Here is a 27873-nt window from a genome sequence, read left to right as displayed (position 1 = left end):
TTTTCTGTTCACAGAATTGCTGCTATTCTTTTTTTTTTTTTTTTTTTGATTTTATTTATTTATTTATTTGACAGAGAGAGACACAGCGAGAGAGGGAACACAAGCAGGGGGAGTGGGAGAGGGAGAAGCAGCCTTCCCGCGGAGCAGGGAGCCCAACGCCGGGCTCGATCCCGGGACCCTGGGATCATGACCTGAATGGAAGGCAGACGCTTAATGACTGAGCCACCCAGGCGGCCCGGGGACTCATGTTTTCTTAAAGTTGCTCTTGGTGGTGGTGGTATGAGGACGTCCTTTAGCATTAGGGAGTCACCTTGCAGAGTCTCCCCGCCTCTCGTGGGCATAAGTGTGACCTTGAGAACTAGCAGCATGTTGGACGCACTGTGGAATATCCCTTGTCCTCAAAGGACTTGGGCTAATCTCGAGCCCCATGCTCTCTGGGTAGGGCCCCCGAGGGTTCCTTCTTGGCTCCGGTATGGAGCCTCGGAGTTTTGCTTTGGCCATTTACGAGCTCTCCCACCCCACTGCTGTGGTGCGCACACCCGATTTACGTTGTCATCCCCCGGTGAATTAGAGAGTCTGACATGGGAATGGGAGCTGCTCGCCCCCTTGCTTCCTGCCAAGTGGAGGAGAGACGTCTGTGTTTTGTTTCACACGTGTGCTGCGAGCCAGGCTCCATTGAGATGGAGAGGTGTGGGAAGTGGCTGTCAGGATTGGGGCTGGCTTCTCCGACAGGGCCTGTGGCGGGGGCCACTTCAGAAGGAGATTCAGGCAGAGTGTCTGCTCCGGGAGCCTTGGGGCGTCTTTGATGTGGGTGGCTTGGGGACCAGCCTTTGGACAGCGCTGCGGAGTGAAGCCAGGAGTGAACGGACCGGTGTTTCCCATCTGCAGGTCAAGCCCGAGGTGAGGCTTGGCACTTGCAGCCGTGTCTGCATTTCATCTCCCCCAGGCCCCCCTTGGAGCATATGTCTAGACAGCTATGGAATAAAATGCTCACTTACCACGTAGGAGTTTGGCCAGCAGAGGTATGGCTGCGTTGAGCAGACAGACCCATGATGAGGACTGAAGCTCCGAGGAGCCCCACTTGGATCTGGAACAGTTGGAGAGCCCTGATGCTCATGGGGCCAGCAGCACCTGTGGGGAGCAGCCCAAAAAGGCATGTTGGCTTCCTGGAGAGCTGTAAGTCTGGCCTGGCCCACATTTCCATCCCATGTCACTGCCTTGCAAAGATTTCTGCCTACACTTAGATTCCAGGTTAACACGTACTCGGAGTGCAGGTCTGAGAGTTAGGAAGCCTGTTCTCTTTTTTAGCCAGGCTGCTCATTAGCTGGGGGGAGCCACCCCACCTCTGAGTCTCAGTTCACCTCTGTAAAATGGGGGGACACCCGCCCTCCCTGGTGGCCATGAAAGGCTTTTGTCAGCTGGGAGGTAGAACGTGCTTTCCTTTCACGTCAATCAAGGCTTCCTATTACAAGCCCCACCCCCTTGGGCTATGTCCACTTGCTTATTGCTGTCTCCAGTTGTCCTTCATGATCTAGAAGATGCTTGAGGGAATAAAAGCTTATACGAGGCAGAGCTGATGTGGCCCATGGGTACCATCGGTGCAGGTCTGACTGGCCACTTGGGATCCAGATGTCCCCCTGTTTTGTTCAAGTGAGGACTGGTTCTTGGGGAGACTCCGGGCTAGTATCCCTGGTGTCCACTTGTCCGGGCCTGTGTGGTCCCTTCAGTGTGACAACTTCACAGTGTGCTGGAGGTCCCGGGCCCTCCCCAGTGAGCGTGGTGGAGCAGCGTGCAGGCCCCGGGTGTTCTCCCCCCCGCGGCGTGTCGCTCCTCTGTCCTCACAGCTTCTGCTGTCCCAGAAGTGTTTGCCTCCCTGCCTCTCTGCTGGGCCTGAGCTCAGACTCGGAAAAGAAGAGCTCAGGGCGGGGGCGGGGGGCAGGGTTGTCTTTAGGCCCCTCTGCCTTCTGAACCCCAAGGACTGGGAGCCTGCGTCTGCCCCCTTCCGAGGCGGTGGAGGTGGAGGGAAGGGATACAGGGTAGGCAAGGGCTAGTTAGGATCTCCACAGCCCTGCCCCACGGAACTTTCTGATGTGGTTCCCAGTTTGTGGCTGAGCTGATGTGGGCTAGGCCCACCTCTCTGTTTGAACTTGATCTCTTGCCTTGAAGTTGGTGAAAAGCAACAGTGATCTCGGGCAGCCAGACATACCCAGCCCTAGGAGCCTTCACTGCTGTGTCCCCTTGCCCAGCCCTGAAGGAGCGTCAGTGTCCCCATCAGGCCTCCCCCAGACTGGCCCCGTGCACATCATGGGCCCCGCTCGCCCACCCGCTGTGACTGTTGGATGAAATCATTCCTGGCAGGGGTGGCTGGCACGGGCCCAGGGTAAACAGGCCGAGCTGAGCTCGCTGGCGTGCCGCTGGGCGCCGAGGAGCTCCGGGGGTGCGGAGTGGCAGGCCTGCCCCTTCCAGAACAGCACCGGGTACTCTGGCCTCAGGTGACCCCAGGGGTCACTGTTAGGGTAGCCCCGTGCCACCAGCCTTTTCCTGGGCGGAAGGCTGGGTGACACGGACTGGCCTGTGGGAATTTAGTTGGTGGCGTTCCCCCACTGGGTCTGCACAGACCCCCATGCCAGCAACAGTCATCAAGACACTTAGGTAACGCGGCCTGCGCTTCCTGGTCGGAGCGGGCCTAGCGGCGGCGGGGTCCCACCGGGATCCCAGGGGCCGCGCTCGCTGCTGCCGCCGCCCTCCTCCCGGGAGCGCTCGCGGCGGAGCCGGGCGGGCGCGCGGGGCTCCCGCCCCTCTCCCGGCGGTCACCTGCGGCCGGGCGCAGCAGGTGTCCGGTCTTGCGCCCAGCGCCGGGGAGGCGGAGCGCGAGCCGGGAGCCTCGACGCGTCGGGTGAGCCCAGGGACTTGGCGGCAGGGCCCACCCCCGGAATTCCAGAGGCGACCGCAAGGACCCAGCGGGCGGAGGAAGGTCCAGCTGGGAGGAAACGCGCTCGCTTCGCCCCACCTTGTGCAAATGCCTCGGAGCTTAGTCGCATGGCATTTTGGAATGCCAGGTACCAAAAGTAAGATCACTGAAGGCAGTGAAACTGAGATTATCAGCCAAGAAAGACCTACTGGAGAAAGCAAAGGATGGACGCAAAAGTGAAGCAGTGTTTTATCCTAGGTACTTCAGCAGACCTTCTGCAATTGAGCTAAAACCATGACTGCTCTTTCTTCAGAGAACTGCTCTTTTCAGTACCAGTTACATCAAGCAAATCAGCCTCTAGATGGTAACTGTCTGCTATTCTTGATTATACTTGGGAAGATACTACTGAATATCCTCACATTAGGAATGAGAAGAAAAATCACCTATCAAAATTTTATGGAATATTTTCTGCATTTCACTAGCATTCATCGATCTTTTACTTTTAGTAAACATTTCCATTATATCCTATTTCAGGGATTTTGTACTTTGAGGCATTAGGTTTACTAAATACCACATCTGCCTATTTACTCACATTATTTCTTTCACTTACGGTTTTCTGCATTATCCAGTTTTCCTGATAGCTTGTATAGATTATTACCTGAATTTCTCCAAAACCACACAGCTAGCATTTAAGTGTCAAAAATTTTATTTCTTTATAGTAATTTTAATTTGGATTTCTGTCCTTGCTTATGTTTTGGGAGATTCAGCTATCTACCAAAGCCTGAAGGCACAGAATGTTTATTCTTATCAGTGTCCTTACTACATTAGCATTCAGAGTTACTGGCTGTCATTTTCCATGGTGGTGATTTTATTTATGGCTTTTCTAACCTCTTGGTCAGAAGTTACCGCCTTGGTACCGGCTGTTAGGATGACTTCCTATGTGAATGAGACTGTCCTATATTTTCCCTTTTCGTCCCATTGTAGTTATACTCTGAGCTCTGAAAAAACACTCTTGCCCAAGTCCATTATCTGTTTTCTCGGTACCTGGTTACCATTTGTACTACTTCAAGTAATTATCCTTTTACTTAAAGTACAGATTCCAGCATTTATTGAGATGAACATTCCGTGGTTGTACTTCGTCAATAGTTTTCTCATTGCGACAGTTTATTGGTTTAATTGTCACAAGCTTAATTTAAGAGACATCGCATTACCTGTGGATCCATTCGTCAACTGGAAATGCTGCTTCATTCCACTCACAATTCATAATCTTGAGCAAATTGAAAAGCCTATATCAATAATCATTTGTTAATGTTGCCATGTTAAAACTAATTAAAACTGACAACTACAGTAGGAATCATAATTTTACAGAGGGAAAGGACATATAAAGATTGAACTGAACTGAAGCTCCCCTCCCCGGCCCCAACTTTTATACCTTTTCAGGATGTGTCTTTTGGGACTATGGTATTAAAAACAAAATAATTCCAAGAAAATTTTTTATACCTGTTCAGGAACACAGCATGTTACCAATATTAATTTAACAAAAGTGAAGCAAGTTAATATTTGGCCATACTGATTTCATGTTACCCAAAAAACTAGTGGATGCCAACTGTTATGTAAATCTGAGCTTCTCTGCCACTGATAACACAAATGTAAATAAACATTTTTATTAAATTCAAAAAAAAAAAAAAGACACTTAGGTAATGCTTACCTATCCCACTAACATGATGCTTCACACGAGCCAGGTGACATTTAAGAGCTGTTCAGGTCTTGTGACCTCATTCTCACAACCAACTCATGAGAGAGGTGTGCCATGGTATTCCCATTTTCCAGTTGAGAATACTGAGGACCCAAGTGGTTGTAACCTCGGGCCAGGATCTCATTTAGGCCTGGCCAGGGGTCTGAGCTCTTGACAGCTCTCCTGGGCCTCTCACTGGCTGTGCTCTGAGGGGCATTCCTTCTCATGCCATTTCTCAAAGCCAGTCTTAGATCCCGTCTTCAACATTCCTTCCTCCATGAACATTCTGGCCCAGCATCTTCCTTATTGGGGGTGGGGAGGGGCTTTCGTGGCACAGTGCCGTGGAGCTGATGAAGAGTCTGGGTTCGGGGCCACGGTCCCAGGTGTGAGTCTCTGCTCTGTCTCGAGTCACCCAGTCTCTTGGAGCCTTAATTTCTTCATCTGTGAAATGGGCCCACTGATCACCCCACCTCACCTCATCTGCTGGTGTCGGCTCTATCCCCGTCAGGGCAGATGTGAAAGTAACCGCTCATTTCTACTCTCCCCACCCTCCCGGCACACCCCCCCGACCCCACCTCTTCCTTTCTTTTTTGAGGTGGACAAACAGGAGGATGCTAGAAGTGCAATTTGCATGGGGCCGGGGCGGGGTCTTGGCTTCCTGGGCCTGGTCCCCGTTGTTTGGGGCAGCTGCTCGTCTTGTTGGGGAACAAAGGCGAGAGGTTTGCGTGGCTCAGGAAGGAAGGGAGGGGAGGGCCTCAGTCCTTCCCGATGGAAGCCCAGCTCTCCTCAGCCCTGGCCACTCCAGCTGGCTTGATTTTGTCCTGTGTTAGTCTGAAGACTTGTTTGGAGCTTCTGACTCTGCCCGGCCCTCTGAGGGCATCAGGCATGGGGCTTGTTGGGCTAGTCACTTCACCTGGGCCGGGGAGCAGAGGTGGTTGATGGAGGGTCTTTTCAGGCGAGGAGAGAGCCTACTTCTTGGGTCTTGGTGTTGGTGGAGGGGTGAGGGGTGAGGGGAGCTGGATGCCTTGCCGCCCTAATCCCCTCCCTGCCCCTCACCAGAATTGCCTTGTACTTAGTATGGAGACTCACCCAGCGGGGCCTATGCAGTTCCAACCCTCAGGGCTCCCAACTCCGCAGGACTCTGGACACATGTGCCTCTGATTTGTGGGGGCCGTTCCAACTTTCCCTTCCACCCCGGGCTGTGTGGGCTCTGGGTCCCTCAGTGCCTCTTCACTCTCTAAGACGGCCTTAGGCCGTCCAGACTTGGCCTCCTGGTCCAGACTTGGCCGCCTGGTCTCAAAGTTGCATTAAGTCTGTGCTGATCGCTTCGAGATGTGTGACCCCGAGACGGCCTCCTGTGACCTTCTGTGTTTTCCTTGGCCAGCGGCTTCAGACTTCAGTGGTCCCTGGCCCTGCGACAGCTTGCAACATGCTGATGATAGTGGCCTCTGCCTGGGAAGGGATGGCGGGCCTGACCTCACTTTCCCGCAAGGCCTATCCCTGCGTGGCCCTCCCTGACGTCTGTGCGTCTGTCCGTTCTGTTAACCAAACGCAGCAATGCCAACCTTGTGGTTCCAGGGAAGGCTGCCTGTTCTGTTGCTTGGCCGCTCCGCAGAGCTGAGACCGGGCGAGTTTGTGGTCGCCATCGGAAGCCCGTTTTCCCTTCAAAACACAGTCACCACCGGGATCGTCAGCACCACCCAGCGTGGTGGCAAAGAGCTGGGGCTCCGGAACTCGGACATGGACTACATCCAGACGGACGCCATCATCAACGTGAGCCCCGTGGGGTCGGGTCGGGTGTCCGGAAAGTCGGGCTTAGGAGCCAGGGGTGCAGTCAGGACCCTCAAGGCGCTCCCCTTGAGCCCCTAGGGCAGATGAGGTCGAGGGGTGGGGCTCCTGTGAAGGGGATTTGAGATATGCCAAGGTCTGCAGCTCAGAGGGGCTCCCCATCCCACCCGAGGCGCTGTGGCTCCTCTCCTTCCAGACCCCTTGGTGGAGCTGCCTTTGAGGCTTTGTGCAGAAGGGATGCTCCCCCTGGTACAGGCACTACTAAATCTGTCCCGAGGTGTTCACTCTGCCTTGGGGCGCAGTCTGAGCGTTAGGCCCATACCGTCTGATGTCTAAGGAGGCCAGGCATTGCTCCGGACCATCTCATCAATGGAATCTTTTTTAAATCACGTTTCATCCCCCTTCAGCTGTCTTCTTACAGGACTGACGTTTCTAAAGAGCAATGTCCCTCCCCCCCACATACATCTGTTTAATAAATAAGAAAAACTGTGTTTTATGCACTTGCTGCCTCTAGTAGGTTTTATTCCCAAACTTTTTTGTGATCTGCATGAAGTAATGGAAAAAGAACAATCCATGTGGATTTCCAGCCCCAGCAGCAAAGCAGGGATCACGGTGGAGGGGGCGGGGGGTGGCGTGCAGATTTGAAATACTCGAGCCAGTTGGCAGCCAGGCTGTTGTCAAGAGAAGGAAGTAGTGTTGGGTGTTGTAGGGAGGCCCTAGTTGGCCTCTGGGCTTTGGAGCCAAAAAAAAAAAAAAAAAAAATGCCATTTATGGCACATCTAAAACTTTCTGAAAAATTTTAAGGTCCCTTTCTCCAGCAAAAGGTTGACAGGAACAAATCCGAGAAAAGAACGTGCACTCAGGGGCATGCCAGGCAGGGAGGTACTTTGGGGCTTGTGAAGACATGAACTCATAACCTTTTATTAATTTTTGCTTAATTTCAGTATGGAAACTCGGGAGGCCCGTTAGTAAACCTGGTAAGGCTTTTTTTTTTTTTTTTTTTACTTTCTCTTCAGACATGAACTTGCCAAAGTGCATTATCTAATTCTTTTAAAGTGAAATCTGTGCATGTACTGTATCCCTGCAAATTACCCTTCTTATCTTTTCTGGAAAGAGTCAGGCCTGCTGGAGTCGCGGTTGGAAATGTTATGCCAGCAGACACCCTTGTGCTTCAGAGTCACCAGTCAATGCAGTGGAATCCAGGTCCGGTTCAGGAGTAGCCAGAGGAGCAGGCCTTTATGTTAAAGGTGTCCGCAGTTCCGGCCTGTGACAGAAAGGCACGGCCTTCCGATGAGGTGTCCAGGCTACTGCAGGAGCTGGCTTGGCTCGTGCACAGTCTCTGTGTTGGCCAGGAGCCCTCCCTCAAGACCTGGCTGGAACGAGGACGCGCCCCCGCTCACAGAGATGTCACTTCTGTCTGTATTTAGAGATGTGCACGCAAGAAGGGAAGGCTGAGGCTGTCAGAGTGAGGCCCCCCCAGCTCAGGGGTCACCCAGCTCCATGCTCATGTCCCTCGACGGAACTGAGGCTGTCTTTAGCGAGGCCCGGGGTGGCAGTGCCTCCTGGAAGGTTCTCAGTGTCAGGGACCGAGTTCCCAGCACTGCAGGAAGTACCAGCAGGGCCTGAGGCTCTGTGACACACAGAGAAAGTGGGGGGCGGCAGCCTGCAGCCCCGGCAGCATCCGCGGCTGCTCAGACAGCGCTGTATTTCCCTGGGAGCGCCAAGTGCTAAGGTTGTCCTCCCTGGTCTGGGCAGAGGCATCTTAAGATCATTGGAAATGGAAGAAGCCGGAGGGCACAGCCACCGGAAGGACCCTGAGACGTAGTCCCTGTGAAAGGAGCAAAGGGGCACCTGGAAATTACCTGCTGAAGGCTGATACTGTGGCACGGTGGTCCCGGACGACCGAGCCTGCTGTGTGTCGGATCTCCCCTTGCCAAGCGTGGGTCCTGCTGCCCAAGTGATGCCTCCCTCTGCAGCCCTGGGACCCCCCCCCTTCCTGCAGCTCCCCCACGCCACTCATTCAGGAGCTCAAAGACTTCCTTCATACAAATCATCTGTTTGTCTTCTGGTAAACCTTCATGGATTCAGTGGGCTCTTTCCATCTCGCTTTTCAGGATGGCGAAGTGATTGGGATTAACACTCTGAAGGTGACCGCTGGAATCTCTTTTGCAATCCCATCTGATAAGATTAAGAAGTTCCTCACTGAGTCCCATGACCGACAGGCCAAAGGTAAAGCGCAGCCCTCACAGCCGTGGGAGGTTGGAGCAGGAAGACGACACGTCCGAACACATCAGCCAAGCCTTTCAGGTCGAGAAGGGAGGTGGGATGCATGTTGTGAGGCCCGTGGTATTAGGTCACAGGTGTTTGACCCTTGACCATGAACGTTTCATACGGTGTAGTCTAATAGGTACCAGGCAGGATCGGGTGTGACTTCTAGACATCGTTTTACTTCGTTAAGTTCCTTTGCCCTATCAGGTGGGAAGTATTAGTCCCATTTCACTGAAGAGAAAACTGAGATTCAGGGAGATCATTCCATTCACAAACGTTTATTGACCCATCTGCTTGGGGCGAGGCTGGGTGTTCCGTGGCTCCACGGGGGCATGTGTGATATTCACATTCTGCCTGGGGGAGGAAGAGGGATGACAGCAGGCAAACAGGCAAGATTGCAGATACCAGTGACGCTTCCCTGCAGTTGAAGCTGGTGGCGAGCTGGGGAGTGACAGGGTTGTGGGGGGTGGCATTCCAGACCCAGGAAGAGCAGGCTCAGGGCCTCCGCTGGGAGCACAGCATAGCGAGTGGGCGTTGCGGCTGGAGTGCGGTGAACAGGCAGAGTCACCCGGATGGATGCGCAAAGAGGTCAGCCAGGGTCACAGTGGCCAGCGTGAAGGCCTTGGGGTGCACGTCCGCAGGTGTGACGGGGGAATAGGGAAGTCCATATCTGGTGGAGGTCTCTGAGAAGTGTTTCTCCTGGTGGGTGGGGACTCTGCTAGAGGGGCTGGGTAGAAGCCGTAGGGCCAGGGGAGAGGCTCTCCGGTCATCCACGCCAGGGTGGGACGAAGGGGTCGTATTCTGGATTTGTAAGAGGGACAGAACCCTCATCAGATGTCAGGATAAGGCAAAGAGGAATCACATAGCACTCCTAGCTTTTTGGCCCTTAACTGAAATGGCAGGACTTTCCCAGGTCCCATGGCAGGTGGGGGGTCTGAACAGGATTTGAACCACAGCCTCAGTGTGCCCCGACGGGCCCGGCTTTGCACTGCCGACCGAGGGATTGACCCTCATAGCTCCTGCTGTCCCCAGGACAACTGCCACCTGGGCTGACCTCTTCTCCTTCTGCTGTCACACCAGGCAAAGCCATTACCAAGAAGAAGTACATCGGCATCCGAATGATGTCGCTCACATCCAGGTGGGTAAGCAGGACACCCGTATCTGTGTCTCAGATTCAAATAAACAACTTCAGAAGGCTTTCACTGGCACCATGAAAGAGAAACCTTATGCTGCTTTAAGCATCTCAGTTTCTGGTTAAAACTGAGAAACATCAGGGCGCCTGGGTGGCTCAGTCGCTTAAGCGTCTGCCTTCGGCTCAGGTCATGACCCCAGGGTCCTGGGATGGAGCCCCGCATCGGGCTCCCTGCTCAGGGGGCGTCTGCTTCTCCCTCTGCCTCTGCCCCTCGCCTTGCCCCTACTCTTGTCTCTTGCTGTCTCTCAAATAAATAAATAAAATCTTTAAAAAATATAAAAAAAAAATAAAATTGAGAAACATCCGGAAAGAGAGGAAGGGCCATGAGCCTCGGCCTCTGGTTTTACCCTTTTTTGTGTGTGTGTGTGTTTGGAGCAGGTCTCTCCTTCTAGAAGATTCTGCCCTCCTCTTTGAAGGCAGCCCTGAACAGTGGGGCGTGTTGGTCACTCTCCCGCATGCCTCCTTTCACCATTTGTCTGTTGAGACCCACATTCCAGGAGTGCCCCAAGGGCCTTCCTCAGTCCAGAGCGCCCTGCCGTTCCTGAGCCCCGCCGTACGTGGGCTGTGGCTGCCGGAATGCTGGGTCGGGCCCCGATGACAGATGGGCTTGTTTTCCCCGAGCTGGTGGAAGGTGCGGCATGTGGCTGCCAGCCTCATAGCATACCGGTGTTTTAACCTTGATGAAAAAGTCTGGTATCCCACACATGAGTCCTGGTAACTAAGGGCATGGTTGAAACGCTTGTCGGTAAAGTCAGCAAAGAGCAGAACATATTAATATAGGCATTACTACATTAATTATCATAATTATTTTATTATTAATTGTGACTGTGTTACTATAGTTTAGATGCATATTATGAATGTTGGTGCCATTTGGGGCACTCCTGAATATGGGCTGAGTTGCCAAGGCTAAAATGTGAATCAGTTACTTGTCTTGGAACTGTGGGAGACAGAGGTATGGGGAAGGACTCTAGGCCCTGGCATCTGGCTTCCTGAGTTCTTGTCCCAGTTCTGCTACTTCCTGGCTTATGACCTTGGGAAAGACTTGACCTCTGTGCCTCAGTTTGCTTCTCTCTACGACAAGGATAACAGTGCAGGCATTTGGGTGTGTGGTGAGGACCGAGTGATTGAATGTGTGTCAAGGCAAGGATCAGTGGTCACTGGCCACAGGGTCACTAGCCACTGTTTATCAAATGCTTGCCGTGCACCAGGCACTGGGCCGGGTCCTGTGTCCAGACAATTTCACCTAATCCTCAAAACAACCCCGTGTTGTAGAGTATTGTCATTATTCCTATTTTGTAGGTGAGCCAACTAAGGCACAGAGAGGTCAAGCAATTGCCTGGGCACACACAGAAAATGGCAGAGCTGGGGCTCCAAACCAGGTCAACTGCTGCACTACACTCACTCCTTAAGTTCTGGTAGCTACTGTTAAATAATTAGTAAAATTAATAATTGTAATGATAAAGCACTGCCCTTCCTGTTAGCCAGTAAATCTTTGGCCCTAGCAAATAGGCGATTTCAAGCAGAATCAAAGCTCCTGGAGGCATTTTACGTTGGAATCAGGGGCAGGAGGAGAAGCTGGGTGAGAGCCGAATCTCAGCCGAGCGAGGCCCCTTGTTACTTAATGTTAATGCAAGTGCTTTTCCTCCCGAGCAGCAAAGCCAAAGAGCTGAAGGACCACCATCGAGACTTCCCAGATGTGCTTTCAGGAGCGTATATCATTGAAGTCATTCCTGATACCCCAGCAGAAGCGTGAGTTGGCATTATTTTCCCTTTGCCTGATGTCCTTATGGTTCCTGGGGGGAGTGGGGAGGAGGCTGTGTTCTTTTCATACCGTCTCAGGTGGTTGTGAGGATCCCTGATGACATGGTCGGACATCCTTGGTCAGTCTCACCAGCCAGGCCTTCTGACCTGGTTCGGCTCAGGACTCATCAGCAAAAGGGTGCTTCCTGTCTTCAAAAGTCCTCGCTTCATGAGGGGTCATTCAGGTGGAAAGAACGATATCGAACTCTTCATGAGTCTCCGGGGCAGGCCTGGCTGGGGAAAGAGGGTTTAAGGAGCGGTGTCCCTGAGATCTTGGGCAGTGGTCCCCTCCTAGGCCCCCAGATGGACGTTATCTCCTCCCAAAGAAGACTTCTCTAATTCTGTCTGTTACCAGTCAGGCCATACCTGTCCACATCTCCAGAAGATAACCTAGGTAACATCAAAGTAACACAAAAAGAAGGAACTCAGCCAGCAGTCAGCATCTGTTATCTTTACTGACATAATGTGCAGAGAGAAGAGCTAGACCAGAGGCCCGCAGACTGTTCCCTGGAGGCTGGATCTGGCCCACTGCCTGCTCTAATTTTATACGACCATGGGCTAAGAATAGCCTTTCATTTTTGAACAGTTGAAAACAATTTTTAATTCAGAGTAGTTTTTTATGATACCTAAAAATTACATGAAATTGACGTCTCGGGGTCCGTAAGTGAAGTTGCCTAGAGCACGGCCAGTAAACTGGGCCCTGCTCAGTAGTCCACACGGCCTGCAGTGGCGATGAGCTGGGATGGACGCCAAATGGCCTGCAAAGCCCAAAATATTTCCTATCTGGCCCTTTAGGGGAAAAGATTGCTGGTGCCGTGCTAGACCATTAAGGACCGTAATAGCTTATTTGACACCGTCATAAGTAAGAGTGAAAGTTACAGCAATAATAACACAAAGGAAGGCCTCATAATAGAACCATTCCCCCTGCTCCTCTGGGAACTGCCGTCTTGAGTTGTGACACCCATTACAAGCAAGTTGGCCACGGTCATGGTCCATGGTAGGTGGTATATGGCACATCCTTGCCTCCGACCATACCAGTTCTGGGAAGCATTTCTGCACTGGACATGATGGATGACTTGGCCTAAAATTCTCAAAAGGAAATAGTGCAGTCCATTGGTATTTTAAGCATTCTCACATAGGTTAACCACCATCCCATCTGAATTGCTCTGGGCTTCTAGGTGCTAAGCTGTGCCAATGTCCAGTCGAGCTCCTTCCACGGCAGTTAGACCAGGAGGAAGGGAAGCATTAAACTTGTGTTTCCCTTTGTGTTGCAGTGGCGGTCTCAAGGAAAATGATGTCATCATCAGCATCAACGGACAGTCTGTGGTCTCTGCCAACGATGTCAGCGATGTCATTAAAAAGGAAAACACCCTGAACATGGTTGTCCGCAGGGGCAATGAAGACATTATGATCACAGTGATTCCCGAAGAAATCGACCCGTAGGTAAAGGCATGAGCTGGATTTCATGTTTCCCTCAAAGACTCTCCAGTGGACGATGCATGATGACTCTGGGCTGGTGACACAGGACACCCAGGACTTTGGACCGCCACGTTTCTTGTCCAGCGGAAACACCTGGCCAACAGAATCCTTCTCGATAGTTTGCAGGCAAAACAAATGTAATGTCATAGATCCGCAGGCAGAAGCTCGCCCTTCTGTATCCTATGTACGCAGTGTGCTTTTCCTTGCCGGCTTGGACTATTCCTGCTTAGACAGTCAACATTTGTCTCTTCCTTTTACCGAGTCATCATCTTAGTCCGACTAAGGCAGTTGATGTAATGCATAGTTGGAGGAAGGTCCCACAGGAGCCAGGATGGTTCTGGGCACACTTAGGCTTTCCTCCCAGTCAGCACCCAGAGGAGGTCAACGCCGGAGACCACGGGTGGGTGAACGTTGGCTCCCAAAATGGCCAGAGTCGCCTCTTTTAGGAAGCTCTTCCAAACTGGGAGCACAGTGACTTTTGAGTTTGAGCTATTAAAATACTTCTTCATACTCTGCTTCCTGGCCTGCTTTTTGCCCCTTTCCCTGTGAACAGCTGGTTGCAGTCTCTTTGAAATGGTTACAAGGTCAACAGCAGCTCTTCATTAAACCGCAGTGTCCACGCAGGGTTGCGCCTGAAGGTTCACCAGTTATTTCAAAATCATCATGTGAGGTTTTACCAGTGTTACAGCTGTGCTCTGCCACTCTGGCTTCATACAATAGGGTTTGAGGACCGTTGCCCTTGCATCTGAAGCTTTTCAAACTAAAGAGAGTTTGCTGACCCCAGGTATCATGCAGTCAGTCAACAAAGATTTCCTGAGCCTTTGCTCTGTGCCAGACGTGGTGCTTAAGTACAGAGGGGTCAGTGAGGAGCTGGAGGGACCAAGATCCTCTGTGCCCCCAAGAACTCTCCTGTCCGGAGTCCCCAGAAAGCACAGGCTGACGCCGATTCTAGTTGTCCTGAGTTCTGACATCAGAACTAGACCCTAAGTCTTGGCGGGCGGTGGTTAGGGCAGAGCTCCCCTTGACGTGCCCTCATTCAGGTGCAGCTTTAAGCAGATAGAGGCCCCTCGGTCTCTGTGAAAGCTTCTAGGAGTCTGGGAAGCTGGACCCGTGTAGACTGTTGCAGAAACTTAGCTTGGAAGTTAGCCCAGGCCTGCGTCCCTTTGGGGAGCACACACCAGAGAGGAGGCTCTACACCAGGAGCAGAGCATAAGGCTTTCTATTTGTCCCAGGAAAAAGGGGGGCCTTGGACAGGGGGGAGGTTCAGTTTTCTAGACTGAGAGCTTAATCCTTCCTCGACCAGTGGATCTCCAAGGTCCGGTTCGTAACTGAAGAGGCTGTAGACGGCCAAAGGCTCAAGTTCAGTGGAGGGGAAATCCAATTAAGCGAGGCCCTCACAGCGGCCAGGGGCCTGGCAAGCCTGGTGAGCCCCTTTGCTCTCCGCTGACGTGACCTCGGGAAGCAGAAGAAGCCAGTCCTTTCACTCCTGGCACGGGGTTTTGCATCGCTTCTCTCTCCACCAAAGGTGATGACTCAGAGAATGGCTCCATCCTCAGACGTTTTCCCGGTGCCCTTGCTTCTCTGGGTGGTCCCCTGAGGTGCTGCCCCAGGTGGGCCCGGTGCGCCGGGTGGCATTGAGGTCAGAGGTGGCCCCGGCCAGAGCCCATCTGGCTCCAGCTGTCATCCACTCGGGAGATTACAGAAGGTTCTGCGGGAAGCTGTCAGCCTGGAGACCACAGGCTCAGCCCTCTGTAAACACTCAGCAGCCTCTCCTGAGGGGCTGCAGGACTCTGGTGGGGTTGGAGTTTGGCCTGCATATGGGGTCGTATACAAAGCCACAGAGATGGCCGCTTGGCACACGGTTGACACACTTGTGTTTGGTGCCGTGGCTGCACTGACCTGTGGCACCTGGGGTCCTGTGGAGGCTGCTCCCCCCAGCACCCCGTGCTCACACTCTTAGGGCAGTTGTTTCTTCTTCTTGCTTTGGGTTCTGATGGAAATTTTTGCAATATAAAGGAGCCTTACGGCCTGGGAGGCAGACTTGAGTTAAAGGAGCATGGCTTTTGGAGCTAGAAACACTTGTGTTCAAATCTATGGTTGGGGCGCCCGGGTGACTCAGTGGGGTAAGTGTCCAACTCTTGATTTTGGCTCAGGTCATGGTCTCAAGGTTGTGAGATCGAGCCCCGCGTCGGGCTCTGCAGTGGGTGTGGAACCTGCTTGGGACTCTCTCCCTCTGCTGTGTGACCTTTGAACAAGTTACTTAACCTCTCTGTGCCTGGTTTCCATCTGTACTGCTTCTTATGGCTGTTGGGGGGGGCAGTGAACGAGTTAACACAGGGCAAATGGTGAGCACTTGATAAATATTAGTAACGTGGATGTTCACCGATGTCTTCGAGCCTGAGTTTCCCCCTCGGTAGAGGAGGAACCAGTCCATGTCCCCGCCTCGCCCTGCAGCTGTGAAGGCTAACCAGGAGGGCGCGTGCTGGAGAGAAGGGCAGCTGCTCTTGTTTCTGTTGTTACCAGCCTGCCCTTGTTCCTCAACCGGCAGCCTCAATAGCGAACATCTGTGGGGCGCTTGCTGCGTGTCAGACGTCACGCTGAGCGTTTTACATTTATTAGCTGTCCCATTCTCAGATCAGCCCTGAGCTGGATGCTATACTTATTCCGTTTGACAGGTGAAGAAACTGATGCTCAGAAATTAAGCATCTTGCTCAAGTCACGGAGCTAATACGCAGGGGCTGGGACTTCAGCCCAGGAGGTCTGAGTCCCTGGCCCGCGTGTGGCGCTGGCAGCCCATCTTTCCCTTATCAGGACAATGACTCCCAGCCCGTCCACCTCCGTGCCAGTCTCGGTCCATCCCCACTTCGAGAAGGTGGTTATGGGGGCCTGCATCCTGCTTGGTTTGTGGTTCCTCCAGACCCTTTCAGACGCCTCTGTGGTCCTTTAAGAGCCCCGCTGGCTGGTGGATGGGCAGTGCCCCGTTCTCAGTCTTCTGCAGAACTCCTGCTCACCCACACCTCTCCCAGTCTTGGCTCCGTGGCTCTAGTCCCTGCTTCCAGCTTTCGTGAAACCTTGAGTGACACCAGTCGGCACGTTTGCATGGCTCGGCTGGTCCCCATCCAGCCCTACCAGATGCTTCTCTAGATGGGTGAGCCAGGAGAGAGGCCACGGCACGAAGGGGGCTCCTGGCCATATCTTCTGGGGCCCGACTGAGTGGGTGCTGTGCCAGGAACTACACAGGGTCCCAGTCTTTTCTGGCTCCATTTCTTCATCTGCAAATTTTGAAGAATGCTCATGTCTGGTGGGTGTGGTGAAGAGCAGCATACGTTTTTATTAGAACTTGCACTGTGCTTGTTGTCACCTGGTTAACGCCTCCGACAGGCCTGAGACTTGGACAATGGTGTGTTGACTGGCTAGCAAGGGCACTTGGCCCATTTCAGCAAACGTCACTAAAGGGAGGCCGGCCTGAGGTTGTGCGAAAGGGGGCGTATATCTGGGTGAATGGCCCAGTGCAGGTTCAAGGTCACTATATGGAAGTTGGCTTCTCCTCAGAAGGTGGTTCCGGGTGAGATCAGAGGTAGGACAGCACCAGGATGGCACACACGTTTCTATTGTGCTCTGCCTACGTGGGTCAATGGGTAAGAATTGCCTGCAACGCTGGGCTGAGCAGGTGGTAAGACTCAGTGCAACAGCGTTTTATACAAGCCAACCAATGTCCGGGTGTCACCCTCAGCCATCCTGGTGAATGGCTCACTGGAGGGCGAGCCTGCTCTCACGGCTGCTCTCTGCCCCATGCCCCTCACCTCCAGGCAGCTCTTCCTCGCCCCGAGACTGCCCGGCTTCACCCACTCACCTCCGCATGGCTCCTCCCCAGCCTCCTGCCAGGACTGGCCCCCACACGGCTCTGAAGAACTCTCGCTTGAACGCACTCATGAGATGTGACTGCCACCCGGGATCTGAGAGAACCATAAGGATGCTGGCTTGGAGAGCCAGGTTTCTGTTTTAAAACACGTGTTGTGGGCTACATTTCAGAGCCCCCCCCCCCACTCACCCCCCCCCGCCCAACCCCCATGCCTTCAGCCGCAGCTCACAGAGGAATCTGGCTGTTAAGCAGGAGGCCAGTTCTTGGGATCAAATAATGCCTGCATGCTGGAGGCATGGACCAGAGGTGCTTCTGCCAGAGCCCCAAGGGCCACCTACTCTGTCTACGTCCTGCATCTGGGGCCCAGTTGGGCTGACTCATTGCTGTCCGTGCAGGCTCCCACAGGGGGCTGGCCGTGACCTTCTGGCACTTCCATCCAAATGTGGGCGGAGCACGCACACGGCGCAGGTCTTCCTGCCATTAGGCAGTGGTTTTATTTAGCACTTTAAAAAGTGGTGGCCTCAGTGTGGTGCCTGCCAAGAAGCAACTAAGATCAGATGAAGTAAACACTAACGACAGCATTTTTAGTTAAAAACAAAAAGCAGCTCAGATGCTTGATGGAAATGGGTTTCTGTCGGATGGGTCTCACTGAGTCAGGTAAGCTCTTGTGCACACACTGCCCGACCCCGTCTCAGCACCCCCGCCTCCTCCTCACGCGCCCCCACGGTCGTCACCGCCATCACTGCCACCTGCCACGGGAGGGCGCAGTATGCGCCTTGCTTCCCAGCCACCTGGGGAAGCAGATATTGTTCCAATCCCCATTTTACAGATGAGGACACTGAGGCCCAGAGCATCAAGTAACCACCCGGGAGTCCCACGGCAGGGAGGAAGGTAAGGCTGGTGAACTGGGACTCAGGCGTCTGGGTCCAGAACCCTCCTTTTTTGCCATGAGGCCTTGATACACTTTTGCTGATGATGCCCAGGAACCTCTGTAACAGAATTTTCCATTGGACCATCTCTGAAGCAGTAAAGAAACGTTGGCCCGACACAGGCTCAGTGGCTGGTCTGTAGCATGACTTTGCAAAACGAGAAAGCTCGCACTCTATTTCGTGGGCATCACCCCCATGAAGAGGTCGTAAGCGCTGTGAGGAGGACGCGTGTGGGGCCCCGTGTCCGTTCACCTGCAGATTGCCCAGATCCTGCAAACTCCCGGCTGGCCTGCCTGTCCTGGTGCCTTTTGCACCGTGCCCTCTTCCAATGAGCCATAGAGCTGGAGCATGAGGGCCGAGACAGTTCCCGGGGTAAAAATGTGCTTTGCTGTCAAAGGCCTGCACTGACACGGAGCATAAAGAATGCATCCTAGAAATCTCAAGGAAGAAAAAGTTAATCCATCATTTATGTAGGACTCAAACGTCCTCAGAAATCCCAACAATCAAGAATCCTCAACTCTTAAAGCTATTTTCTGGCTTGTTAACCTGTTTCCTTCATAAATTAATTGCACTGACATTTAATGACTGGAATCAAGAAAGGTGGCGTCAATGTGGAAGGCTCTGAGCTGCCTTCTTGCGTCAATGAAAGTAGATCGAAGTGAATGGAAGTTTCCAGAGAATGTTCTGTTGAATTATGACAATGGAGTTAGGGGCTTATCAACTCAGCCTTACTTTAATTTTTTCCAGGTGCCTGTTCCTGTGACTTTTATCCAGCACGGATTTTGTGCCTGGTGCTGTGTGAAGGCTTTGCAGCCACCATCCCAGGGAATTCCGAATGAGTGACTGTTACCGCCGCTTTTTTCCAGAGGAGGAAACCAAAGCTCAGAGAGGCTGCTTTCCCTGTTCAATGACACACAGTAACGAAAGCCAGAGCAGAGGGTGGAAACCAGGATTCGGCCTCCAGAGCCCCTGAGCTGGTTCGCACACCAGTGGCCACAGCGCATCCTACCATTGGCACCCATAGAGTCTTGTCGAGGCTGCCTCAGTGGTCTGAGCCCTGAGCCCGGTCCCTGTGCCGGATTTAGGTGGAGAAGGGGGCAAACATTTGTCAGGCATGGTTTTCTCATCAGTAAAAATTACTTACAGTGTGTGAAACTGAAAACCCACAAAGAGTAAAAACACTGAAAAGCATCTGGAAAGAGAACATGTCCGCACAAAATCTTGCACACAGATGTTTATAGCAGCTTTGTTCATAATTGCCAAAACTTGGAAGCAACCAAGATGTCTGTCAGTAGTCGAATGGATAAATAAACTGTGATACACCCAGACAATAACATTTTATTCAGTGCCTAAAAGAAATGAGCCATCAAAAATGAAAAGACATGGAGGAACTTTAAATGCGTGTTTCCGAGTGAAAGAAGCCGGTTTGTGAAGGCTGCAATACTGTATGATTCCAACTGTATGACATTCTGGAAGGGCAAAACTGTGGAACAGGAAAAAATAATCAGTGGCTGCCAGGAGTTAGTGGGGAGAGAGGGATGAGTGATTTTTAGGGCAATGAATAAGAAACAAACATATTTGTCCAAATCCATAGAATCTACAACAGGGAGAGTGAACTCTAACATAAACTATGGATTCTGGGTGATAACAATGTGTCAGCATAGGCTGTAGCAAATGTACCACTCTAGTGGGGGATATTGATAATGGGGGGGCTGGGGGTTAGTGGGGGAGAGGTACCTAGGAACTCTGTACTTTCTGTTTAATTTTGCTGTGAGCCTAAAACTGCTCTAAAAAAATAAGGCCTATTAATTAAAATTAAAAAGCAAACTTCTGAACAATATGAGGTTCTAGATCAAGCCCTAGAGCCAAAGGAAGCACCTGTCTGATCCAGAAAAATGCTTCAGATTCAGCTCACCCCCACTAGCCTCCAGCAGCAGCCCTCTTCTGCTTTCCTGGGCCCAGATTGCAGATCCAAGACAGGTGTTCTGGGCAAAGGTGAGCGGGGAGGCTCCTTTGGAGAAGAACTTCTCAAAGCAAGAGTCTCTCCCAGCAGGTTCAAGCCTGCGGAGTTGACCCTAGAACAAAACTGAAAAACCCAAGTGTAATTGCTGGGAGTGTGGCCACTGGCCCCTCCATGGTGCTCACATGGTTCCAAGCCCTGTTCCTCGCAACCTGACCAACCCCAGCTCTCTGATCCGTCCTTTTCCCACAACGGAAACACGTGTTCCAACGGAAAAAAAAATCTGCTCTTGACCCATGAGGCCTGGGAGCGCTGTGCCTCAGGCTGGGGTGGCGCTATGAGGCGTTCCAGGTGGGGGCCACCCTTGCGTGAGTTTCTCCACCCTGGGTGCAGACCCCTCTCCTGTGGCATTGCCCTGTCCTTGTGACAAAATTCCTTACAGCCCAGAAAGGACAAGGAGGCTTTTGGTGACCAGAGCTGCCTCTGCTCCACGAAGTGACCATCACATCCTTCTTGGGCTCTTGGGCCATGCCATTCGCCCCTGTGTTGTGCACCTGCCTGGGGGAGGTGCTCTCTTCCCTTCACGCATCTCCGCCTGCCAAGCCCCCTCAGCTGTGTGGGGCTACTCGATTTGGGACCACCTGGTCTCTGCTCAGACAGGGCCCCTCTCCTCCCACGGGTTGTTCTTATAACCTCCTCTTTATCTGTGAAGTGGGCATACTGCATCTGAGCCCCAGAACTCTTAAGTTATTTATTACTAGGCTAGCAGAGCGCAGTTTCCATTAAACCCCTTGGCTGTGATGATGGCAGAGGTGTGTCCACTAGGGGGTGAACTGGCCTCATGAAACTCAGGGAGGTGTCAGGAGACCTGGAGGCGAAAGGGAAGGATGCCCGGAGGAAGCAGCCGAGAGAGCTTGATGCTGCGGGCAGGAGTGGGCAGCTTCCTCCTGCCCCGCCGGTGGGCCGCACCATCCGGCCTTGGGCCGTGGCTCTGAGCCCACCGTCTGCGCTCCGGCCGCCCCAGCCCCTTCTCTTGCATGTTACTCATGGACCGCATTTACCTGTTTGTTGCTTGTTTCTCTGGCTAAAATGTGAGCCCCTGTGAGGGCAGGGACCTTGGGCGCAGCCTCTCCACAGCCCCATGCAAGGAGGAGAGCGTCGTAGGCGAGGAGCGCTAGAGGAGTCTCCAAAGAGGGGCAGCTGTTAAAGAAATGTCTGTGGCGTCCTGCCTGTTCTACGGGAAGCATCCTGCAGCCTCTGACTTCCTGCACTTCGAAATTTGGGACTATTTTAGGACCTAAGGGGCAGGGGAGCACCACTTGGCCCTGGGAGCATCTCTTTGATCTTCCATTTGGGTGGCTCTTTTCCTCTCCTGCTGTATTTATCTTCCCTTTATGCTAGGCATTTCTCCCATTCGTGAAGGTTAGCGGGGTTTAGTTTACCCCACGATACCGGGCTGTGACCTGGTTTAAGCCACTGTGCATTTGCTCATGGGGACGCACCTGACCTGAGGACCCCCTCCACCGTGGGTTCCTCACCCCACACACCCACCCGGAGCAGAGCCTGGGAACCTGCCTGCTAGCAGGCACTCCAGCTGAGAACCCCTGCCTGGGGAGGCCAGCCCTGACCACTTCTCATGCTGGGCAAGGAACGCTGGGAGCCAAGGTGACGAGTGGGTCTTCTCCAGGGTGGCAAATTGTCAGGCCGGGAACGTTTATTTACAGCCATGTCTGCCTTCTTCTGTGCGCACACCCCACCCCCCGGGGTCCCTGGGCACCCCCATCATTGGATGCTTTCTCGGGCTCTGATGTCAGTCACTTGCCCCTTTCCGGGATGCTGAGCCGGTCCCCTCCCTGGACTTCTTGAGCCATCACTGGTATTACCGGTTGAGGTTGCTGGGGTTCCAGGCAGTGGGCGGGGGGAGAAAGGGGGACAAGTAAGGAGGAGGAGCCAGCAAGCACAATGGGTCCAGCTCGGGATGAGGCAGAGGCAGGAGCCGAGCAGAATCTACCTGCTGCTGGGTGCACAGCTGAGAATGCATTTTAACCAGCATCTCAGGCGGCGTCAGAAACGTTCTTCAGTCGACTCGGGCCTTGGGCCTCGGTTTCTTCCTGTCTCTCCGTAAGCAAACACCCATCCTCCATCCAACCAGGTTTAACAATTGTTTACACTCTGCTGTATTTCCTTTCGATAAATAAAAAAAGGAACACCCTACACGCGTATCTGAACTTCCCTTTGACTGCTTTCACCCAATTCTGCTCTTCCTGCCTCCTTATCCCCTTGTTATTAATTTGGTGTGTCATTTTTTCCCCATACATTTATATGTTACATATATATCTGATGGGCAGTGTGTATTGGTTTATGTGGGCTTTAGGAATTTCGTTAATGATATCTAGTGTGTATTATTCTACAACTTCGTTTTTTTTTTTTTTTTACTCATCTGTGTCTTTTGAGATCTATCCTCTGTGTGTGTGTGTATATATATGTAAAATGTATGTACATAATATGTATACGTATAAAATCCACATACACATATTTCTTTTTCACTCCATGTTAGTATTCCATCATATGAATCTGTCCTAATTAATTTTTCTATTTCCTGAATGATGGGCCTTTATGGCGACGGGGTTCAACCTCTTGATCTGTAAAGTGGGAATTGTTACACCTCTGTCACACACTGTGGAGCCTATGAGGGGCGGAACAGGTGACAGTACCTTGCATGGTGATTGGCCAGAGAAACTTCTTAAGACCTACGAGAGGGAGTGGTTTTCCAGCCCCCGGGATAAGTACTGGTGCAGGACACGCTATGTCCCGTGTCTTCTCCAATGTCCAGCGATGGCAGCCTATCAGGTTGGCCCCATAAAAGGAGGGCTTGTGACCCAGAGAGTAAGGTCAACACTGAGCTCCATCTGACATTGAAAGAAATGTTAGGAGTCATGTAACCCAATTTCCTCCACAAATGACCACCATGGGCTGTCCACCCCTTGCGTGCACGCTTCCGGGAATGGGAAAGCCCCAGCCCCAAAGGCAGCTCAGGCTTGTATTGGGTCAAAAATCTGTGTCCTGGTGAGTTCCACTTTTTTTGCTGGGGCTCCACAGCACGTTGCATATTTAATGGTGGTCGGTATGCCCATCCCTACTCCTGTCTCATTCTGTAGGCTAACACCACACTTTAGAAAGGAAATGCGGCATTCCTAGGATATGTTCTCTCCCCCCCTTGCCTCCTGGTCATCCTCTGAATGTGTTCCTGTTCCCAGTCTTAGGTGGTAAATTCCTGGCTGAGTTGAGCGCCAGCTGAAATGTCTGGGACTGCAGAATACACCAGAAACAGTGTGAGGTGCCCTCTGTGGCTACTTTTTGCCTTTGTACAAACAACATTGTACTGAACGCCTGCTGGCTTTTCTGCCCTCATGACTTCTCCCCGTTCATCACTGCCTGGAACTGCCCCTTCACCCAATTCACATGGAAACTGGGATGGGCGTCCAGGTAGCCTCTTACTCAGTGCGGCCTGTCTCCTGACACCGTGAGGGGACCGGGGGCTGGCAGCTCTGCGAGTCCAGACCCCTCTTTCCCGGGCCTCTGAACCCCACTCCCATGGGCACCCATTCTTTGATGAAGACAACTGACACTCAACCTTGGGTAACTTGCATTTAAAAGCAGTGTCGAGTGCTGCCTTTTCACTTGTTGGCCTTTTCAGTCAGAGCTAAGAGATTCTAGGCTCCGGGTTGTGGGTCTCTTGGAAGGAGCACATTCAAATGAGAGAGCTGTTGGCAGCCCGAGGCTTTCTTGAGAAGCAGAGAAAATGCAGCAAGAGAGAGAGGAAGGGTAGGGAGAGCAAGAGAGACAAGGCCATGGACAGGGCAGAGCGAAGGAGGGGGTCCTAGCAAGTCCAAGCCGCAGTTCCCACCCACTCCTGTGGCCCACCAGACGCCCCGGGTGCTCATGACGAATCTTCCTTTGGCACCAGCCGGTTCCGAACCTGCTCAGTGTCTGTTTCTTGCAACCGCGTGAGCCTTGATTTATGCAAACACAAAGCCGAGACAGCTGTCTTGCCCAAACTGGCCACCTGGCCCACTCCAGAGCCACACCTGCCCCCTCCCTGCCCCTGTCCCGATGGCCTTGAGGCTGCTGTCCTCCCATGTCCACTTTCGCAATGTGTTTTTATCGTGAGCAGTGTCTATTGCCTTGGATGGTGGGAGCACACGGCACTGGAATTAATAAAACGTGGGAACACAAGAGGAAACTCCTTTTAAAAGGATCAATCTGGACTTTGTTAGGGAACCCGTTCCCCCACTTCATCTGGCCTAGAGACAGGAAAACAGCTCCCAGATGGAAAACACCTGTGCTTAGAACTGATCTTTCAGTTCACGAGAGCAGAACTGTCCAGGCCGAGGCTACAGGAAACGTGCCGCTGTCTGGGCCTGGTTCAACATCAGTCACACCAAGTTGCTAGAAAAATCGCATTACCTGAGGAGAAAGTCAGCTCCCCTCCCTGGCCCACTTTCGGCCACCCAGCGTGGCAGCTTGGAGGCTTGCAGTTCCAGAGCAGCTCTGCTGGAAAGAGTGGGGGGCTCCTTGGTTCTGGTCTGAGCTCAGCCACTCAGCTGCGCCACCTTGGCCAGGGGAACCTTCACTTCTGTGGGTTTTTTAATGGGTCTAATGTATCTTGGCCCACCTATTTCATAGAGCTCTGAGAGGGTGAAATGGTAAGAATAATGAGTGAAAGAATTTTTGTCAAGTAGTGGTAATAATGACAAGAATGGCTACCATATCTACTGAACATAGAAGTGTGTTGACTCTCGTATTTCATCCTTATGACACCTGCAGTGTAGGTGTTATCATCCCCATTTCAGAGATGAGCACCGTGAGCCTCAGATAAACTAACTGGCTTGGCCCAGGGTGGGTGCTCTGCTAGGAAGAGCAGGGAGTCGACTCCAGGCCTTTTCTGACTTCAAGATGTATGAGACACATGCTTCTCATCTTCCTGGAGGCACTGTTCAGCCGGAGGGCAGCATCGTGCTGGCTCCCCAGTGTGCAGGCATGCTCTTTAAGATGCTACCCAAGACTCAGAGCAAGTGTGGTTTTTAGAGCTCTGGAGGGAACAGAGGATGCTGCTGTCTGAACCTAGAGCTGTCTGGGGCTGCTCTGTACCATGGCAGATGGTTCTTTGTTTTGCGGTAGACTCTGAAGGCCGTTGGGGTGGAAAAGGCAAAACTCCTGATCTAAAAGAAGAAAGAAGGAGGAGATGGCTGAACTGCTTTGTCGAAGAAGACGGGATGAATTTGGGTTTTTTCTGGGCAACCCTGAAAGAAAGGTTAACAGGCTTGGAAAAACCAAATGCAGAGGGGGAAAGAGGTGCAGAACATGATAGAAAGCCAATGGGAAATTCTTGAAGGTGTAAAGAACCGAAGGAAGTACTTCTCCTAGATGTCCTTGCTCTTCTGTAAACTCCCTTCATTGTCCCCAGACTTCAGTGTGGATTTGCTCATGAAACTTTAGGTCAATGCTTGGCAGAGAGGAGCAAATGGGGGAGGTGGTAATGCCATCGTGAGACCAGCTGTGGAGCTCAGTGGGCACGGGAAGCTGGAGCCTACAGTGACTTTGAGTTTGAGCTATAGAAATCATGGGGATTGTGTTGATGCCCTCAACAGGTGGCAGAGGAGTGTGAGCCCTTTATACGCGCAAATCCTACAGACCTGGGCGACTATAAAGCAGGCGGCCTTGAAGAGTCATGGGCACCCATCACCTTCATGAGGTGTCACCTCTGCTTTCTACCTCCCCTCCTGTGTTCTGATGTCACCTCTCCATAGCACATCCAGAGGATACTGGGTGTCTATCTATCTGTGACTTTCTTGTTCCTGTGATTTTATTCCCTCCCTGAGCAAGGGTTCTGGCATGCAGAGAGGAAGAATGTGAGCTTCCCATGCTCCAAACTCACTGGCTGTGCACATTTAGGAGTCCTCAAGCAGCACGGCAGTCAGGTGCTCGCTGCCAGGATCATCACCAACAGTCCCCATCAGACTGATTTGTTTGCTCACAAACCCAAACCAGTGCTTTAAAAGAAAACCTTGTCTGAGGAAAGCCGAGGACGGAGCATTTCCCTCGGTGGGTGCGGACAATAGCCAACACTCAGGCACAGCTCAAGATGGTGCTGCCCAGCTGCCGTGTGGTGCTGGGTTGTTATGGAAATGGTTTCCTGACTGGAGCCAAGGGCATTTCCTTCGGCTTGACCACACCCTCAGCTTCTTTTTATTTTGGATGAAAATAACCAAGTAATTTGGCAGGAGACCTTGGCCACTGGATGTGGAATTCGTAACTTCTGGGAAAGAGAGTAGCACCATCAGATGTTTACGTGGTGACTCTTAGGATGCTACGTTTTTCACTGACAGTTTCTCTTTCCTTGTGTCCTTTTAGCCTTGAGGGGGACCAGTCCGTAATGAGTTAAGGTGGACGTCATCTCCGGATATTTGCAAATGTTCTACAGATTAGTTACATAGCTTTGCCAGGCCCTTTACGTACACTTCTTTACTCTTACCATAAATGAAATGGGTATTATTTTAGTCTACATAGAAGAAAACTGAAGTTTCAGTTTTGCCTGACTCCAAAACTCTGCCCTTATTCCCCGACCTGACCTATCCTTCATGGCTCAGCTGAAAAGCCTTTTGTTCTAGAAAGCCAATCCTTACCACTCCCACCTTGGGGAGCTCCCCTGCCCCAACCCCGTTTCCTGGATTCCTAGATCCGTGCCTGTCTGATGTCGGCTGAGTACCCCCACTGCACACCACCCCCATGTTCTCATCCCGGTCCCTGAAACTTGTCAATATGCGACCCTCAAGGGCAAAAGGGATTTTGCGGGTGTGATTAAATTAAGTACCGGAGCTGTGAGGATTATTCTGGACTATCTGGGTGGGCCCAGTGTGATCAGGCAGGAGGGTCAGGAGGAAAGAAGGGAGATGTCATGCAGAGGCCGAGGTTAGAGCCATGCACTTTGAAGGAGGAGGAAGGGCCACGAGCCGAGGGGTCTGAGCACCTCTAGAAACTGGGAAACGCGAGGAAATGGCTCCTCCCCTAGCGCCTCTAGAGGGAACACAGCCCAGCCGACTCCGTGATCTTAAGCTGTGAAGCCCATTTTGTTCTTCTGCTTTCCCAAACTGTCAGATAATAACTTTGTGTTGTTTTAAATTACCCAGTTTGTGGTACTTTGTTATGGGAACAATCAGAAATGAATACAGGCTGTGTTGGGATTTCTGTTCCCGGCACTTCTCTCCACCTCCCGGTCAGGATGTAAGTTTCTGAAGGCTGGAATCACTTAATTCAGTAACTGTTTTTTCAGCAATCACTCTATTTTTGAGCCTATTGGAAAGCAAGGCAGATGTGAGTGATACAGGTCTCTGTCCTCAAGAGAGAGAGGTTTGAAAAAATACAAACTTTATATTTTTAGAGGTCCCACCCAAAACCTTGCACAAAGGAGATGAGCAGTAATTAGCTAGTGACGGGGGGTCCCCAACATACAAAGAAAAAATTTTGATAATACGAAAGAAAATACAAATATATTTAGTAAGCCTTTATAAATGAAACTAGAAATAGGGGTCCTCTGATTTTTAAATTAACAGCCGTGAAAATAAAAATGCCTTTAAGCTTAATTTAATTCCAAATGATGAAGAACAAGGAGAAGGGGAGAGAGCTGGAGCCTCGGGGATGTGAAGGAGAGGCAGAATTGGTGAGGGGCTGGTGGAAATTAGCTGAAGGCTGTGAAGGTCAAGGGGCTGGGAGGTTCTGGAATGAGGAGGGGCTTGGTAAACTCCTCTAATTAAGTCTGCTTCTATGTCTTATAACCGCTTATCCCTGCCTTTGAACTGCTAACTAATTAGCCAGCTTGCCCAAGGTTAAAGTGGCCTTTATCCTTACACCTTAGCTGTTACCTCTGAAAAGAATACTGGAGAGCAAGA

The 27873-nt window shown here is 52.0% G+C and overlaps 2 protein-coding genes across 3 annotated transcripts in view; both read left to right on the top strand.

The window, feature by feature from the left end:
* Positions 1-13688, top strand: part of HTRA1 (HtrA serine peptidase 1) — a 52788-nt gene extending 39100 nt beyond the window's left edge. The window contains exons 4-9 of one of the 2 annotated variants that reach the window (XM_073904063.1): positions 6225-6419; positions 7379-7411; positions 8549-8663; positions 9735-9840; positions 11548-11643; positions 12969-13688. In XM_073904063.1, coding sequence (XP_073760164.1) covers positions 6225-6419; positions 7379-7411; positions 8549-8663; positions 9735-9840; positions 11548-11643; positions 12969-13137 — 714 coding nt within the window. In that variant the 3' untranslated portion in view covers positions 13138-13688. The remainder of the gene's footprint in view (positions 1-6224; positions 6420-7378; positions 7412-8548; positions 8664-9734; positions 9841-11547; positions 11644-12968) is intronic. The other variant, XM_025880290.2, reaches the window with a different exon arrangement.
* Positions 2801-4616, top strand: LOC112830503 (probable G-protein coupled receptor 160). The gene is given in 2 exon segments (XM_073904533.1): positions 2801-3376; positions 3378-4616. Coding segments are annotated over 2 exon segments (1014 nt in total). The 5' UTR covers positions 2801-3205; the 3' UTR covers positions 4221-4616.
* Positions 13689-27873: the final 14185 nt, after the last annotated feature.

This window comes from Callorhinus ursinus, unplaced genomic scaffold, assembly GCF_003265705.2.
Source record: "Callorhinus ursinus isolate GAN/ISIS: 27379988/994484 unplaced genomic scaffold, GSC_fseal_2.0 scaffold20, whole genome shotgun sequence".
NCBI classification, from domain to species: domain Eukaryota; kingdom Metazoa; phylum Chordata; class Mammalia; order Carnivora; family Otariidae; genus Callorhinus; species Callorhinus ursinus.
This window is presented reverse-complemented; position numbering and strand designations above follow the sequence as displayed.